A 17,929-nucleotide genomic window follows, 5' to 3' on the forward strand; every position below is an offset into this window, starting at 1 on the left:
TCCTTGTAGAAATAAGAAATATCACTCTGGTTTTGGAAATATGAATAAATTTTTTACAAGAGCTGTCTTTGTTCAAGAATTTATGAGCACACATATATTTCCAGGAAAAAAAGAATTAATCCTTTGGAATCCAACTAATTTGAAATAACTCCAAACAACACAACAGTCACTTTCTAGTGTAAGAGTCCAACAGAGAATATTTCTCCAACACAAAGGTTATGTCATATTCTAAAACTCAGTTGCGAAAATCCCCAAGTTGCAAAATTGAAAGGGGGGTCACATGATCATGTCTATATCATATACACCAAACATGACCCTGACAAAACCAATCATTTTACTTTAAGAAATTAAACTAAAAAATTGTTTACATCTTAAACCACGTAGTCCCATCATGACCTCGACAACGACAAATCATTTTAAAATAAACAAATAACTTATTTACGTGGCTGCTACTAATTTTGAATCAAGGTCAAGATCTAGGTCAACATTTGGTGTTCATTAAAATGAACAGTCATGGTCAAACTATTTTCTGGAAAAAGTATGAGTTCCTAGCAAACATTATTTTGACATAATGAAATTTAAAAAAATAAAAAAGATTTTAAAACTTAAAAAAATTAAAACAGATATAATTAAATCATATATACATAACAAAATGTATGCTGAATATGTTACATACATTTTATATGATAAATGCCATACTCTCGAAAATGACTATTGTCAATACATTGTTTTGCAGTATTTGCAGAGCTTAAAACCTAACCCCCTTGCCTATGTGCTTCACACAGTTAAGCTCTGTCACCCTGGAATTGTGAAATTTATTTTTGCTGGCTTCTCTTGCTTTTCTGATAGCTTATTGTTTTTTGAATCACCGTCAGAAATGAATCACACTCGATTGAAATTATCAAATCGTTCATTGCATTTTAAATATGGAGTAAAATCTGACTTTAGAAATGTCACCACTATTCACAAACTTGTCAGTAATCTTTAATATAGATGGCTTAAACATTCACATTCAAGGTTATGAAGTGTAATAACTTTTGTTCTTTTACACCTAGCACCTCTTTCATTTACCTATAACTTAAAATGAATTGGGTTGTACAATTCTGTGAACTTTACCTTAGCAGATTAGCACTGCTGATGTAACCAGCCAGTTAAGTAATACATGGAATAGTGGATGTTTAAACCTGACTTTTTTGCCTTTTAATTGAATCTCTGACAATTTTTTGTATAAGCTGCCCCAAGGATAGTTTTAGATGTTTGCTGTTTGTACATGCTGTATGTTACAGCCATATAACGAAGTGGTGGGGTTTGGGCATTTTTTGTGTGTGAAGACACAGAAAATTGTTTTTTTCCAAACACATTCAATGGGGTTGGGAGTAAAGAATTGTGATGCTTTTGCTTGACACATTGTGCTATACCAGGTATGATAATCCATCCATTCATCTATCCATCCATCCGTCCATCCATCTGTTGTAGCGCCTAATCTGATGTAACTGCACTTAGGGGATTTTGTTCCAAGAGAGGTTTTTTCTTTTCCACATTTAATTTTACCCTATGCTTCCAGTTCTACATATTGACTCCCTGTTCTATGTCTGACCCTATCTTATAAACAATCCTGGTGGACTTTAGATAAAGCATTCCATGAAGACCTTTTCTTGAACTTACGGTCTCGTTTTGTTAGCTTTAGATCCTTTACCTAACACTTCTCAACATGCAGAGTGCACAAAATGTAAATTATTAATTCAGTTAAAGCCATATATTCACTCTACGCACACTCTTTTGTAACCTTTAATGTACAATAGATTTTCCAAAATATTTTATTAAGTGGGAAATACTTGTAAACTTTATCCTTATGAGCTAGTTGATTCCAAATTAAACTGTAACTACCTCTCTATATTAAGCACTTAATATCTACTAGGAGAGCTTCAGATTTCACAATTACTTATTTGTTTGACTGTTAAGAGAAACTTGCTATAATTGATTTATAGTAGATCTACAGATGCAAAATTCCAACACTATAACGACTTCTCTGTTTTCAGTTGCTTCAGCCTGCACTGTAACCTAACACCATTGCCCCGGAGTGACTGCAGATAATACCACATTTAACACATTAACCCCTAGCAACGACTTAATGGGGCAGGAGGTAGTAGCCTACTGCAGAGCTCTGTAGTGTCATGTTCATGCATGATACACTAAAGTGGGTGGTATTATAGAAAGGTAGACTGATGTAGCTCTACAATGATACCAAATAATCTGGAATATCTAGTTGCACTACAAAACCTGATTTTTTGGACCTGACTTTTTTTTACCCAAAATTTGCCCGTGATCGGAATCCGATTTTGTGTCCGGATTTTAGACTTTTTGGTCTCAGATCTAAGTCAAACCGGTATGAACAGCAAACAGACAGATGAGCCTTTGCAAAAAGTAGGATAAGATGGGCATTTGGAATAAAGAGTGGACTGTTATACAAAAATAATGGCTCTGTTTAGAAAAAAATAAAATGAAAAATTCTGCTCATGTGCGAGTCAAATAGCTAGTAAAAAATGATTTTTCTAACACCACTAGGCAGTATGTTATTGACACATTAACTCCTGAAGCTTTTTGTCATTTTTGCCTGAAAATCGAGTAGGAAACACATTTTGAAAGCTATTTCTGAATAGACTCAAAAACACCAAATCCCTGGTCAGCTTTCAATAACATGCTGCCTAGTGGTGTTAGAAACATCATTTTTCGTTGGCTGTTTGACTCACACATGAGCAGAAGGGTAAAAGTTGGTCTTTTTTTTGTTTTTCTTGTCTTTTTTTTTTGTTTTTTTTTTGTTTAACGAAGCCATTATTTTTGTATGGAGACCACTCTTTATTCCAAATGCCCATCTTATCCTACTTTTTGCAAAGGCTCATCTGTCTGTTTGCAGTTCATACTGGTTTGACTTAGATCTGAGACCAAAAAGTCTAAAATCTGGACACAAAATCGGATTCCGACCTGGGGCAAAATTTTATTTTAAAAAATTCGGGTCCAAAAAATGAGGTTTTTCATCTGTATTTTGTAGTGCAACTACATATTCCAGATTATTTGGTATCATTGTAGAGCTACATCAGTCTACCTTTCTATAATACCACCCACTTTAGTGTATCATGCATGAACATGACACTACAGAGCTCTGCAGTAGGTTACTACCTCATGTCCCATTAAGTCGTCACTAGGGGTTAATGTGTCAACAGGAATGACAGTCCCTAAATTTAACAGTAAATAAAGATGTACTCCTCTATCATAGATGTGCAATTATTCAATTTATCAAGAGAGTTTAAAAAATGTATGTACGAATGTATCTTCTCATCTAAGCAATGATAAATACCACACAAAACTAAATTTAACCCTATAATTAATACATACCAAATTGTATTGAAAACATGTAAGTGACTCTTTCAAATCAGATTTAACCTTTTACATCCTAACCACTTTAGATAGAATCATTCATGTGAGACTTTCTTCATCTGCCAAACTGAATAATGTAGTATGAGTATTCATATACCATGGTGATTAATCAAGTTTGCATTTGAGTATGAAGGCAAAGTGTATTTATGAATGCCATAGACAACTATTCTACTATTGTGTGTTAATGGAAATGACATTTACATTAACTTGTACATCTTCCACTCAACTCCACTATCAGTCTTTCTCCTTATGTCATAAACTGCATTGGATACATTATCAGCCCCTAATCTTACCCTGATTAATATCTCCACAAGCTGTGTAATTTGTTTTGCCTGTGGTGACATATCTCTACATTATGTGCAAGAGTCTTGTCTTGATTTCTATCTCCACAAACTATTTTGTCACTGATCATACTTGCTGTTATATATTCGTAAATTGCTGCCATTTCTCTGCAATATTTTCAGAATAACAGATGACATTTGACACAAACATTATATAAGATCTGGCTCAGTTCTCTACAATTTGAGATTTCCATGGCCATTCATTTCCCTTTCTGACCAAAGACAGTAGATCCAATTCTTTTATATCAACAATGACACATTTTCATAAATTCATCAAGAGTGTCAACACACCCTGCACCATGGCATTGTTTTGCCCTCTCAAACAGTAAAACAGGGGTGTAGTTTTATTGTCTCATCTAGGCATATAGATGTATCCCAAATGATGTCATCAGCAGCCATATTTTTGTATGCTGGCAGATTTACCATTGAGTTTATATGGTGTTTTTAAGATGAAATAAATTCATTGAATCGCAAGATACTGTTACAAAACATAAACAGAACACAAATCAGGCTTTCGGTTAGTATCTATATTTATAATTTATAAGCTGATTTTGTCTCAGTTTGCCTAATGGTCAGAATGATCAGTTTTGTTGGCCGCATTTAGTTTATGGTGATGTTCTAGCACTGGGGCATCATGCCGCAAACATCTAATATCATGTCCTACCTAGTCACATTATCCTGACACCAGGCCGACCCATCCTAACATTAACCTTTTAATGCTGAGTGCCTAGCGAGGCAGCTGTTAGTAACATTTTTATAAGTATTTGGTAAGACTTGGCCAGGATTCGAGCCCACGACCTCCCACATCCAAGGCAGATGCTCTAACCACCAGGCCATTGGAGTGGTCCCCCCAGTCTATAGTAACATATCAGTTCATTGGCTAGCAAAGATGCACCTCTGTTGATTGTCCAACAAAGCAACACGATAAGCAGACTAGACATAATTAAGTTCAGTCAGAATTAGGGCATAACCGATTAGCATTTTTCTACTGATTTCCGATTCCAGATTTTGGGCATGAAATTTTTCCGATTCCGGATACGATTCAATTAATCGGAAATGCTAAATTAAAAGGTTTTTCAAATTAACTTTTTAAACCGTGTTACACACGTTTTGCATATCACACCGATGTCACAAGGGGAAGGATATGGCAGGACTATAGCAAAATGCAACGAAGTTCAAAGCCACAAAGAATCCATGAAATTTTTTATTTTTTTGCCAGTTCTGACCCATTCTTTGTTCAACAATTAGTTGATCTTGCCGCCAGGCTTTTATTTTCCCGCCTTAATCATTTATGTCGGCAAGCGGCCAGTTCCATCCTGTACTTTATTCAACAATTAGTTGATCTTGCCGCCATGCTTTAATGTCGCGGTCAAATAAAAATAAAACAGGCTTTTGTTTGGTCCTATAAAGTTGGCCTCTTGCGGAATCATTTTCTTTTAATACCTCATTAGCATGTGTCAATGTTCAATATTATGCCTTCATTATTGAGGATGTTGACATAAACGGGTAGGACTGTATTATATATTTTAATAAATTTAAATCTTTCGGTCTAACTCAAGTATTATCGTTTCACCCCATTGTGTTGACCATATTGGACTTTTCTGACTTCTTATTTAACTTTATTAACGCACTATCGAATGACACGCAGTGTTAGACACGGTGCTATAGAAATTCAACTTTATTATTTTTATTATCCGAATCGGTCGTTCCTGCCTTGTCCGACTCCGATTAATCGGAAGTTCATACTATCCGGTGGAATCCGATTTTCGGATCAAAAGTCGGTTATGCCCTAGTCAGAATACCTGTACTGTTTGTCTGACAAAATAAAATACTACTATAAACTAGACATAAGGACCTTTGAATTTTACTTCTTTCAGGTGTTTATTTGACATTTTCATGGCTAAGCAAATCAAAGACAATTTGATGTAGTGATATTCTGGAATATCCTTAAACTCCTTACTCACAGCATATGCTAGTAGAAACTGTTGAACTGCCAGACATAGTAAATACACGTATTTAAAGAGATGTATGATGTACCAGTTTATCATGGGGGGGAGGGGCACATACCACAATATTTTCCACTGTTCTGGTATTGCATTAGGTTTTAGCAGTAAGGAATGTATGGAAATTCCCAAGATTTTTTGTTGTTGTAGGGTTTGACAACATTTTTGATCACATATATTGATGTTTTAAGTATATGTATCCCTTTATAGGATTGAAAAATCATCCGAGATTTTCAGGAGTCTAGTTGTCATTTTCTGTCACTTTTTTCTCATTGGCTGAGTCAGTGTTTTTATTAGGATCAAGGTTGATACAGCTCATAATTAGGTCATGTGAAATCAGCAAACCAACCTAAACCACCTTGTGATAAAACTGCTGCCATTTCTGCATCACCATTCCCCTTGAGTGCCAAAGAATTTTGGGAACAAAATATTTGTAGCTCTTATCCAACTTTTGATACGTTTTCCTTGAATAATTCAAACCACCTCATGCAATGCACCTGGTACCTATAAAGATTTATTACATTTCTGAAAGTAATAGAGCAGGGGGCGGCAACTTACAAAAACGCGTGCCACAAGATGGCACATGAAGAGTAGCCAAATATCTTGATTTTAACAGTGTTACTCTCTTACTGGTGGCATGTGGTCGTTCATTTTTTAATTAATCTGGACAAAAGTAGCACACATAATGTAAAATAGGTTGCCAACCCCTGTAAGAGAGTATATTCCTCTCATAATAAGTCCAGTGTGAAGGGCAGGCACCATTATGCTTAACTACATGTAAGGCAACAATTTTGGCTTGGACCTGTCAGTTGAAAAGTCTTTATTCAATTTTCTTAGATTTTCTAAAGTTGAGTATGATCTTTACATTAAACATATAAGGGTTATCATAGGGGAAATATATGTACCTACCATATGTACTCATATATAAGTTGGATCAAACTGCATATAATATAGACCCATATCTTTTATTGCATGATGCACAGGCAGATCCAGATCTGTGCATTTTGCTAGGATAAATCATTTTAACAAACAACATAGACCCAGATCTTTTGGTGCATGATGTACTGGCAGATCATGGTCTGTGTTGCTTGAATTTGGATCCAACATATTCAAGTTAAGATGGCAAATTACTCTAAACATGGGTCGGCAACCTACGGCTTGCAATGCCACAAGATGGCATGTCAAGAGGTTTTGTGTGGCATGCGAAGGGCAGCCAAAAACCTTGATTTTAAGTGTTACTCTCTTTTTGTGGCATGCACTCATTCATTTTGTAATTAATAAGGAAGAAAGTAGCACGCTATATAAAATAGGTTACCTGCCCCTGCTCTAAAAAAAAGTTGATTCTGATAAACCACAAATCAGCAGAATTTTATTTGTTGTACTTTCATTTATTGTACACTTGTACAAAGAACTTAAGCATGGCAAATTTTCCGACTGAAATAAAGCTGAAAATTTGAAATTTTGATCTTACTGATAATAATTATTTCATTTACAAGAAGGTAGAAAAAAATTGCAGGCAGTACAGCCAAAAATTGTTTATTAACTGATTCTAATTCATAAGCTTGTTTCTTAAATGTCTGTCAGAATTATTTTTGAATAAGAGAAATGCAAAGTTCCTGCAAGCTTGGGCAGTTTGGGCTGAAGTCTGTTTTTATGTGTTAATCACTTTTATTTAAAAAAAATTCAGTTTTCAAATGTTTTGAAAGAAAAGGTTATCTTATTGCGTCAACAGTACAATTGTGGATACTGGAGCTCTCAAGATTATAAGCCTGTATGAAACAAAATATGAATAATGAATTTAAACTGAGTCAGTATCTTGGCACTAAAAGGGTGATGCTTTTGATTAGTGTATACAGTCCTAGTGTTTGAACCCAGTAATAGCATTTAGGACATAATTATAGTGTAGTAGGGATAACCTGTATTTGTTTTAATACATATACACACATTAGGAAGTTGAAACATAATTTTACAAGAAAATTGGTCATTGAATTTGATGCAGTTTTCATCATGGGTAGAGGAGATAGTAATGGATTTAGGAGGATGGAGCAATTTAACATGGATGAAGGTAAATGGATTTTTGACACTTTTATCACATTGAATTCCCATCTCATATCATTAAGGGTGTACACAAAGCTTCAAGATAGGCTTGCATTTCTGAAGATAAAATTTTAGTTTACTCATTTTGCAACATACAGTATTTAAATTATCAAAAATAACATCTCAAATTTGTATGGTTTTGCTTGTACACTGTGTGAATTGTGTTATTTTACCTCTTTTAGGGGGGCCCCGACTGGCCAAGTGGTCTAAAGCCCTCTCCGTTACAGATCACTGCCATCTCACCTCTGTCTGCGTGGGTTCGAGTCTAGAATTCGGACAGTGTGGTATGTGAGAAAGCTTGCCAGTAGCTTCTTGTGGGTCGGTGGATCTTCCCGGGGATTTCCCAGGTTCTTCCTCCACCATTATTACTGGCCACCATGCATAGCCTATCATGTGCTGAAAAATGGCGTTAAACACCACAACAACAACAACAACAACCTCTTTTAGGTGGCTTGCAACTTAGTTCTTATTGGCTTAATGCTGTTTTTCAGCATATGATCAGCTATACTAGGTGGCCAGTATAGTTGGTGGAGAAAGAACCCGGGAAAATCCCAGGAAGATCCACTGACGCATTGGAAGCTACTGGCAAGCTTTCTAACATACCATGCTGGCCAAGTCCTAGATTCGAACCCTCACAGACAGTGTGAAATGTCAGAAGTCAGCCAAGGCGATCACCTTAGACAATTTGATCACATGAGTCCCCTGCTTGCAAGGTTATATATTGAAGCAAAAATTGTTTTCAAGTTAAGAGTAGTCCATATTATAATATATTAACAGTCATTTCTTTTACACAGAAATCCATGGGGAATTCATATCAATTTTGATTTATTTTTTAGAAATTACATTTTTCAAAAACATACCAGGGCATAAGTATAGTATATCAGGGCTGAACAAGATTTTTCTTAAATTTTTTCCTACAGTTATTCCTCCACCTTCCACTCTTTCATCCTTTTAAGATTCCTTGTTTAATGAGGGAAAAAATATCTTTTGGATGAAAAGTTTGTTGTGATTTATGTTCCTTGCAGACCTACTGTATAGTTTGCTTGGAAGTCATACAGTTTGAACAAAAAAGAAAAAGAGAAAAATTCACTGGAAAAAAATAATTGAAATATGTAGCTAATGTTAATATTCACATGATAGTTTTTTTTGGCTTGTTGCTTAGACATTATTCATTCAGGCTTTGAAAGTTTTATCTTGGGTGGATCTCGTAATGACCCACCAAAAATTGACAGAGACATATCGTGTAGCCCCTATTTGCCCATTTGTCCACGTCAGGAGGCGGTGAAGATGTTCGATCTTCCCAACTCCTGGTGGCTTTTGGTTGTCGTTATCTAGGAGATGATCAATGAATGAGGGTGTTATTGCCTGGAATGAACAAACAAAAAAATAAAATATGAAATTAATGGATGGAATGACAGAGATCTCTGCAGAGATATAGAATAGAAAACATGAGCCCCCATATGTAAAACAAAACTAACCAGTAATATAAACAAAATGAAATCAAACATGACATGTGAATGATTCACTTTTTCTCAGAAATAGAGTTACAAAATTATATGAAATTTAATTAGCTGTTCTGTTAGACATGGAACAAATTTAATCACATGATCAAGTGACAGATTGAACTGACAGATTGCTGGCATGACATTATCATCTGGCGCTTCCGGTCTTTCCTAAATCACTGCTTGTGATCGGTCGATGTTTCTATATTTCTTTAATTCTTTCTCTCATTAGCCTCTTGGGTCATCAACCTCTTGGTTGAAAACTGTGCTCTTTTCCCCACTGTATAATACAGGTGTGTATACGGCTATTTTCTTTCCTTAATTGTGCTCTGTTCAAGATTGGCACTTCCCTGTGCAACTGAATCTCTCTTTCCATGTCCTCAACTTTCTGTCACTCATCCTTAGGATGATTTATTTAAGTAGAAGAGTACTCTCTATTGGTCGTGGAGCCCTTCAGACTCTCCCCCTTGGCAGAATATCTTTGATTAATATGGCAAGGGATATTATTTTAAAACCCTGAATTCCATCTGGAAACATACACACCCTCGTTTAGCTAAGCCAATCAGCATTAGCTAAGCCAATCAGCATTATTACTTTAACTGCTAACATTTTTATCACTCCCATAGAAGTCAGAATAATCCTCTCTAATCTGCCATTATTAATAACTATTCTGGAAAATATCATTTGATGATACCATTTCAAATGGACCACAACTTCCTACAATTTTCCGTGGTTCATATCAACTTTAGACATTTTACCGCTATGAACTCACATTAACATTGAACTCTGTCTGTTCCTAGCAGTTAACTGAGTGAGTCGTAATTAAAATTCAGTTCACGTCCCAAACAGGAGATGTTAATTGTCGCTAGCTGCAAAATTTAATGGTAGGCTAGCCCATATGTTGATCTTAATGTTTAATTGTCACGCTGACCATAAAAGAATATACTGTCAAATACTTTGCAAAATTTTGCACCCTTACATCCGATCACTCTGGTGGCCTAATGGTTAGAACATCCGCCCCAGATGCAGGAAATCATGGGTTTAAACCCCGGTTAAAACATACTAAAGACTTCTAAAAATGGTACTAACAGCTGCCTCACTAGGCACTCAGCATTAAGAGGTTAGTGTTAGGACTGGTCGGCCTCTTTTGAGGATAATGTGACTGGGTGGGACATCATGCTACATGTCTGCAGCATGATGCCCCAGTGCTAGACATGACTTTAAATTGCCACACTGCAGACATCATAGCAATATGACTGGAAAATTGTTAAAGCTACGTTAAAAATCTAAATCACACTCACACACATGCACCCTTACATCCATGATACTTTGGTTAAGTTTTGATTCAGGTTAAGTTTCCCAGACATTGTATGTTCCTGTGCAAATAGCTTTCTGTGTAGCTGTATTTTGTGGAAATGTGATGAGTATCAGCCAAACATAGTTCGTAATGACCGAATTTTCTCAGGTATTGTTTGTCCAGAGACAAGGAGGCTACTATGTATGTTGATGATTCAACAGCCTTGTTAAAATGTGCATATGGGTCAGTTTCTTGGAATTGTTTGCTAAAGAGAAATGCAGCTTTGTTTCATGGTAAATACAATATCACCCAACCAAAATTAGGTCATATTGACCTATATTTTGTGCTTCAGTTACTTGGTTAAATTTTTCATTTAGGTCAGTTTATCAGACATTATAGGTCAGTGAGTTATTTAACTCATTATGTAGATATGTATTGGTTACAACAATATTAACTTTTCAAAAGTAGATCACTCTGACCAACATTACATACTTAATTGATTTAGGACAGGTTTTACATTTAAGTCAATATCGTTGGCACATTGGCAATAGAAGCATGCAACTTTGAGTGTGGATGTCTCTGTGAGTACAATAACACACTTCCAAACATTGGTGAACGTCACCTTATATTCTATGCTGTTTTGATGTCTGTCTCTCAGGCATTATTTGCCAAAGAGTCCTGAAACTTTTTATGCAGATATGCTTTAATGAGTGCAACATTATGTTACCAAAATTAGGTAATTTTAACCTGCATTTCATGGTTTATTGACTCTTCACAGCTGGATGATGTGAGTGAACACTTCACAGCAGAATGAGCATTATTAATGAGTAAATAGGGTTAATTTCCTGCATCATAATTACAAAACTTACATATCAAGTTAGTGGAACTAGTAATATGTACATACCATATGTAACAGAGCAGAAAACAGACCAATCTGGGAGGATCAAACCCAGATCACCTCTTGCACAGAAGTCCAGTACATATACAGTTAGATAAAGTACATGTAGTAGTTTATTCATTTAGTGGTCTTGTTACTGTTATGTATATTTAATTTGTATTGTGTGCTTGACCTTTGTCCATAATTGAAGGTAGGAGTTTGGGCCTACCTGATTAATGTCCTTTTAAAAAAAATGTGTTTATTTGGATTTGAGTTCCAAATTGGTTTTTCCCTTGGAAATTTTATTGTCTACAAGGTCAAGCCTTTGAATTTTCTGGAAGTGAACTGTTGACTGGTCCTTATATTGTGTCTTACAGTTTTATATAAGGTTCTGATTATTAAAATTATTCATTCCTGCTTTAAGTTCAGTCTCTAGAATCATTGGTAGCTGTGTTCAGATATAATTCCAGAAGGGGCCCCGAGTGGCCGAGTGGTCTAACGCGCTCACCGTTACGGATCACTGCCATCTCAACTCTGTCTGAGTGGGTTTGAGTCTCGGGCTCAGCTAATGTGGGTATGTGAGAAAGCTTGCCGGTAGCTTCTCGTGGGTCGGTGGTTCTTTCCAGGGTTTTACTGGGTTCTTCTTCCACCATTAATACTGGCCGCCATATATAGCCTATCTTGTGCTGAAAAATGGTAATTAACCCCATTACAACAACAACAACAACAATATAATTCAAGAAGAATCATTTATTTATTAATCATTGGAATTACAAAGTGTTCATTGATTTTTGGACTAATACTTTATTTAGGAATTATTGCATATTCATTCAAAGACATTCTGGATCATATCATTAGGATACATCAAGAGTTTTGGTAAATCAACCTATTTAAGACTTGGTACATCAGCACATTCAAGACATGGAATTCGTTAGGAATATTCTATACTACTGGACTGGTAATCGAACATTTTGGATTATTTGGGATTTAATTCACAATAATATAAGTTCTTTTTGAATTTTCACTTTGCATTCCAAAGAATTATATCTTGAATTTTATGAAACTTGTTGGTTTTGCTTCTTTTTGTTACTTAAAGACTGTAGAGTCACAACAGTTATCCCTATCATTATGGCAAGGTGATAATTTTCAAATTAAGTTTGAATTTTGTAGAAGATTTATTGAGGCTTTGAATTGAATTTATTTCAGGGAGTCATCAGGCTTCGGATGGTGGCAGTGTGGGTTGCTGTGGTTACATCTTGTGGTTCCTGTCCATGCTGCTGATCATTTTGACTCTGCCCTTCTCTTTGTGCCTTTGTATCAAGGTAAATGGAATGAAGTAATAGGCCTGCTGATAATTTCAGTAATCTTTTTTATATATGCACTTTTGTAGATATATTGCTGGTAATTTTCTTCCATCAATTCATCTGTGTGTTCATGCATATTTATGTTGTCTAGTAATCAGGACTACATATTCAACAACTGAGGGAGACTGGTCATATTTGCTGTCTTATGTTAGGAGTGAGGGAGACTGGTCATATTTGGTACCTTGTGTTGGGAGTGATGAAGACTGGTTATATTTGGTATCATGTGTTGGGAGCAAGGAAGACTGGTTCTATTTGGTATCATGTGTTGGTAGTAAGGGAGATTGGTCTGAGACTTGGTATCATTTTAGTAGTGAGAGAGACTGGTCAGATTTGGTATCATGTGTTGGGAGTTAGGAAGACTGGTTATATTTGGTATCATGTGTTGGTAGTGAGAGACTTGGTATCATGTGTTAGGAGTGAGAGAGACTTGTCAGATTTGGTATTGTGTGTCAGGGGTAATAAAGACTGGTCAGATTTCAAAATAGAGGTTTCAGATCCAGGATTTGGCCACTGAGGAAGTGGAGTTGTTGACAGTCAAGGGTCACAATTTCATGGGTAATATGGACTCTACTCTGTGACTTGAACTGACTGAAGTCAGGTGATCATTGTTGTCATGATGAATCAGAAAAACTGACAAAAATGAAGGATTTAAATTTGAATGCTACCCAGCAGGAGAGGTGGGGTTGGTGTGGTGGTGGGCAAAAATAAAAACATTAAGTGTGGATATTTGTGATGGTTTCCATCTCCAATCACATATTGCATGTAAAAGATTTCATTTCTTTCCATAAACAATGCATTATCAATGCTAGCTGAATTTCAAATCTCAGATAAATGTCTTCATTTTTTTACATAATTCATAAAGATGGTTCTTGCTTTCTGTTTTTGTAAGGACACCCAGTTATAATTTATAATAAAACTTTAGCTTAGTTCCAGATTTATTGCATGCTAGGGAGGATAGCATTAAGCAAAATAAAAATAAAAATATCAGTTGGTACTTTCTTGCTGCTGAATATCTCTTCTGCTCATGGGTCTCTTGATTTTCCAGGTAGTTCAGGAGTATGAGAGGGCAGTCATCTTTCGCCTGGGCAGACTGGTGTCAGGAGGGGCAAAAGGGCCAGGTATTCTTCTGCTTTATCTATTAAAATACTAATTATCTTGACCATATGACAATATTTGCCCGACACAAATCTGTCATTAAGATAATCAGTTTAATCATCTTGCCTGCATATATATATGACCCACTGGGCTCCTGACAGACTGCATATATATGACCCACTGGGCTCCTGACAGACTGCATATATATGATCACTGGGCTCTTGACAGACTGCATATATATGACCCACTGGACTCCTGACAGACTGTTTGGCTGACTTGCATTTAAAGGAATAATGTTAAGTAGCTATGTGTTGTGTGATCAGTTTATCAGAATGCTATCAGAATTTCTTGGTTATGTGCTAGTTGATTGACAATAACCTTGCTAGGCTAACGATTTTTCAAATTTTGCTCAAATGATGCTTGGTCAGCCATCAGACGTAGCTGCCACTACTAAAATTCAAACAGCTTTTGAATAACTATCTTTTGAAAAAGAACTCGATAAAAGAACTCTGCATAGTTCAGTGAAAATTTGATAGAAAGTGCTCAGTGGTAAATGTTTTACAGAATTTTAAGATCACTACCCTTTTTTTTTTTACCATATGTTTATTTGAAAAGCCTTATCTTCCTAATGTTTCTTTTCTTCCAATTTATTTTTAGAAATTACTTTTAAATAGTCACCATATGTTAAGTATTACTGGTATGTTCATTTGTCATTAAACCTTTTACCAGTATATCTATATATCTATATCTATATATATATATATATATATATATATATATATATATATATATATATATATATATATATAAACCAGCATATAATTACATTACAAAATTAAACCAATTCTTGCTTATAGAAGACCCAAGAATTCGCAAGATTTTTTTATTAGAACTAATCAGACAGAAAATAAAAGAAGACACTTTTTGTCATCTAAATGTAACAGACACCGGTGCTCTCGATGTGCAAACATAAGAGAAAGTACTTCTTTCAGTAGTGCTAATACAGAAGAGGTATTTTCTCTATGTGATAACACTAACTGCATATCAACTGATGTAATTTATTTGATAACCTGTAAAAAATGTAGCATGCAATATGTTGGACAAACACTTCAACAAGTTTCTAAGAGAATGAATAATCATCGCTTTCATATAACAAAAATTAGAGAGATCCTCAGCTGGAAAAATCCGAGATCTTGGGAAGTCAAAAGCATTTGTGGTGAGCCAGCTACCAGTGTCTTTCTCATCCAGTTGGTACTTTAACAACTCAGATACCTACCATGTAGGGGTCCTGAGCTTATACATGGTATTTTCTCTATGTGATAACACTAACTGCATATCAGTTGATGTGATTTATTTGATAACCTGTTGAAAATAATAGCATGCAGTATGTTGGACGAACACTTCAACAAGTTTATAAAGAATGAATGATCATTGCTTTCATATAAAAAATTATAGAGATGCTCAGTTTTCTTTTTTAACACACTTTAACACCATTGATTACTTTCTACTCGATTTTTCTTTCATGCCAATAGATATTGTGCATGGTGACATGAATATACTCATAAAAGAAACTTATTGGATTCATAAGTCAGATACTTTGTAACCTAATGGACTTAATGCCAATGCACTATATAAAATTATATAATTGAAATTGATAAATTGTATATCCTTTATAACAATATAATTATATGTATGACTGTTTGTCCCTATTTTATTTTATATATATATATATATATATATATATATATATATATATATATATATATATATATATATATATATATATATATATATATATATACTTTAAAAAATGTACAAATGTCCCTCTCATTAAATATTGCCACTTGCTAAAATAAGAAAATCTTATTTAACTTTTCCTAAAATCCACTGAACAGAATTTGACCAAATTTGATTGAGAACATCCTGGCATGAATGGCTTTCAAATGTATACAAATGTTCTCCGTCTGCTATCAAATATGGCCACAATTATGAAAAATAGAAAACAATTTAACAACTTCTTCACAAAAATCACTGAAATGAATATGACCAAATTTAGCACGAAGCCTCAATGCATGAGGAGGTTTCAAATTACTATAACAATAGTCATATGCCATCATAATCAAATATGACGATGGTTATTCAAAATATCAAACATTACAATGACCTTTTCTCAAAAATTACTTTACAAACTTTGTCAACATTTGACATAAAGGAATATAAAATTTATTTAGGTGAATCCACCCTCAGATTTGACTGCCATTATTAAAGATATAAAAACATTTCAGCAACTTTTTCTGAACAAGCAGCTTAAAATAATTTGACCAACCTTGATATAAATCATTGTGGCATAAAGGCTTTTCAACATTAGACAAAATGATGTTAATTTGCAATCAGATATGGATGAAGATGCAATAAATAGAGAAACCTTGAAACTAACAAACATAATCAATGGCATTAGAATAAATCTACTTCAGCATATCATCATACTGACCTTGATTTCTTGGCCAACTGCTCTTGGATTTCGTTATTAGGCAGATGTCAGCCATGTGAGTAATTGCAGGCTCTCTTGGATCTTCTGTTGAATTTTTTGCCCAGACCTTCTCAGTATGATTAGCAAAAAGCCATATGAGGTAGATCAGTAAAATTTGGTCAACATATTATGTAGATTTTCAGGCAGTAGCAATTTTTTTACAAATCTTTTGATCTTTTTGGGATTTAACTTTTCGGACCAAACCATCATAGAAGGCATAGAATGCATGAAACCTGTTTATTGATACAATATATACTCATTGCAGGCAGTTCATGGATCAAAATATAATTTAACCTGTTGTATAAAATTGGTATCTAATAAAGATCAATCTAGATTTTAAGGTAATCTATATTTCTTACAGGTCTTTTCTTCATTATTCCTTGTATTGATTCCTACACGAAGGTGGACTTGAGAACTATATCGTTTGATGTACCCCCACAGGAGGTGAGAAAAAAGAACTGAGACACAATATGTAGTTATCAAAACACTAAAATTTCATTTTGCAATTCACACACACACACAGACACATTGCTATATTCTAGTTTTAATATGAAAGATCCATAAAAGTGGGAAGTTTTATTTGAATATTTTTCTTAAAATCTTAAAGAATTTTTTTTTAAAAAACATGATAAAATTCTGTCTGTCTGCATGCATGTGTGTTGTTGATAACAAGTCATTGAAATTCTATTCTGATGGGAAGATGAGACTTTGAGAAAAGAAATTGTAATTGCACCTTTGTTGAACTTGAATTTTATTTTGCAGCAAATCTTTGATTTGTGACTGTATTTTGCAAGAAAGTATTGTTCAGAAAATGACAATATCCTTGAACCTATTAGTAAAATTTGTAATGCTTATTTGTTTTCACAGCATTTTGCAATTCAAGAGAGAGTTAATGCTAAATATAATGAAGCCCAAAGACTGAAAAGTCATACTTTCATATTCAAATTTTAGGAGGTAAAATATTATATAAAATACCTAAAGAAATTCTGTAGTTTGCTTTGTAGTATCTTATATTTTTTAGGCAAGCATTGATGTTTTCCTTCATTATTTATTGATGCAATTTATTTAAAAAAATTAACAAAAATAATTTACTAATGTAATAGGTTCTTTCCAAAGATTCAGTGACAGTTGCAGTGGATGCTGTCGTTTACTACAGGGTTCACAATGCTACAACATCCATCATTAATGTGGAGGATGCCAATCGCTCAACCAGACTACTTGCTGCAACAACACTGCGTAATGTTTTGGGGACTAAAAACCTTAGTGAAATTTTGTCAGAACGTGAAAACATTAGTCATTTGATGCAGGTGAGCTATAAAAGAATAGCAATTAACCCGAAACATTTTATTAGCATTTTTGCTGTTTTCATCAATCTGAAAATTTCTTAA

General features: G+C 34.6%; 1 protein-coding gene across 4 annotated transcripts in view; it reads left to right on the forward strand.

Annotated features, from left to right (window-relative positions):
• The window catches only part of LOC149778545 (band 7 protein AGAP004871-like), a 66,798-nt gene that overhangs the window by 24,957 nt on the left and 23,912 nt on the right, over positions 1-17,929 (forward strand). For 3 of the 4 annotated variants that reach the window (XM_089939445.1, XM_089939447.1, XM_089939444.1), the window contains exons 2-5: positions 12,759-12,874; positions 13,962-14,034; positions 16,903-16,985; positions 17,645-17,848. In XM_089939445.1, the coding sequence (XP_089795571.1) occupies positions 12,759-12,874; positions 13,962-14,034; positions 16,903-16,985; positions 17,645-17,848 (476 nt within the window). Of the gene's footprint in view, positions 1-7,698; positions 7,845-12,758; positions 12,875-13,961; positions 14,035-16,902; positions 16,986-17,644; positions 17,849-17,929 lie in introns of those variants that run through there. The other variant, XM_089939446.1, reaches the window with a different exon arrangement.

This window comes from Sinohyriopsis cumingii, chromosome 17, assembly GCF_028554795.1.
Source record: "Sinohyriopsis cumingii isolate HCF-2022 chromosome 17, ASM2855479v2, whole genome shotgun sequence".
NCBI classification, from domain to species: domain Eukaryota; kingdom Metazoa; phylum Mollusca; class Bivalvia; order Unionida; family Unionidae; genus Sinohyriopsis; species Sinohyriopsis cumingii.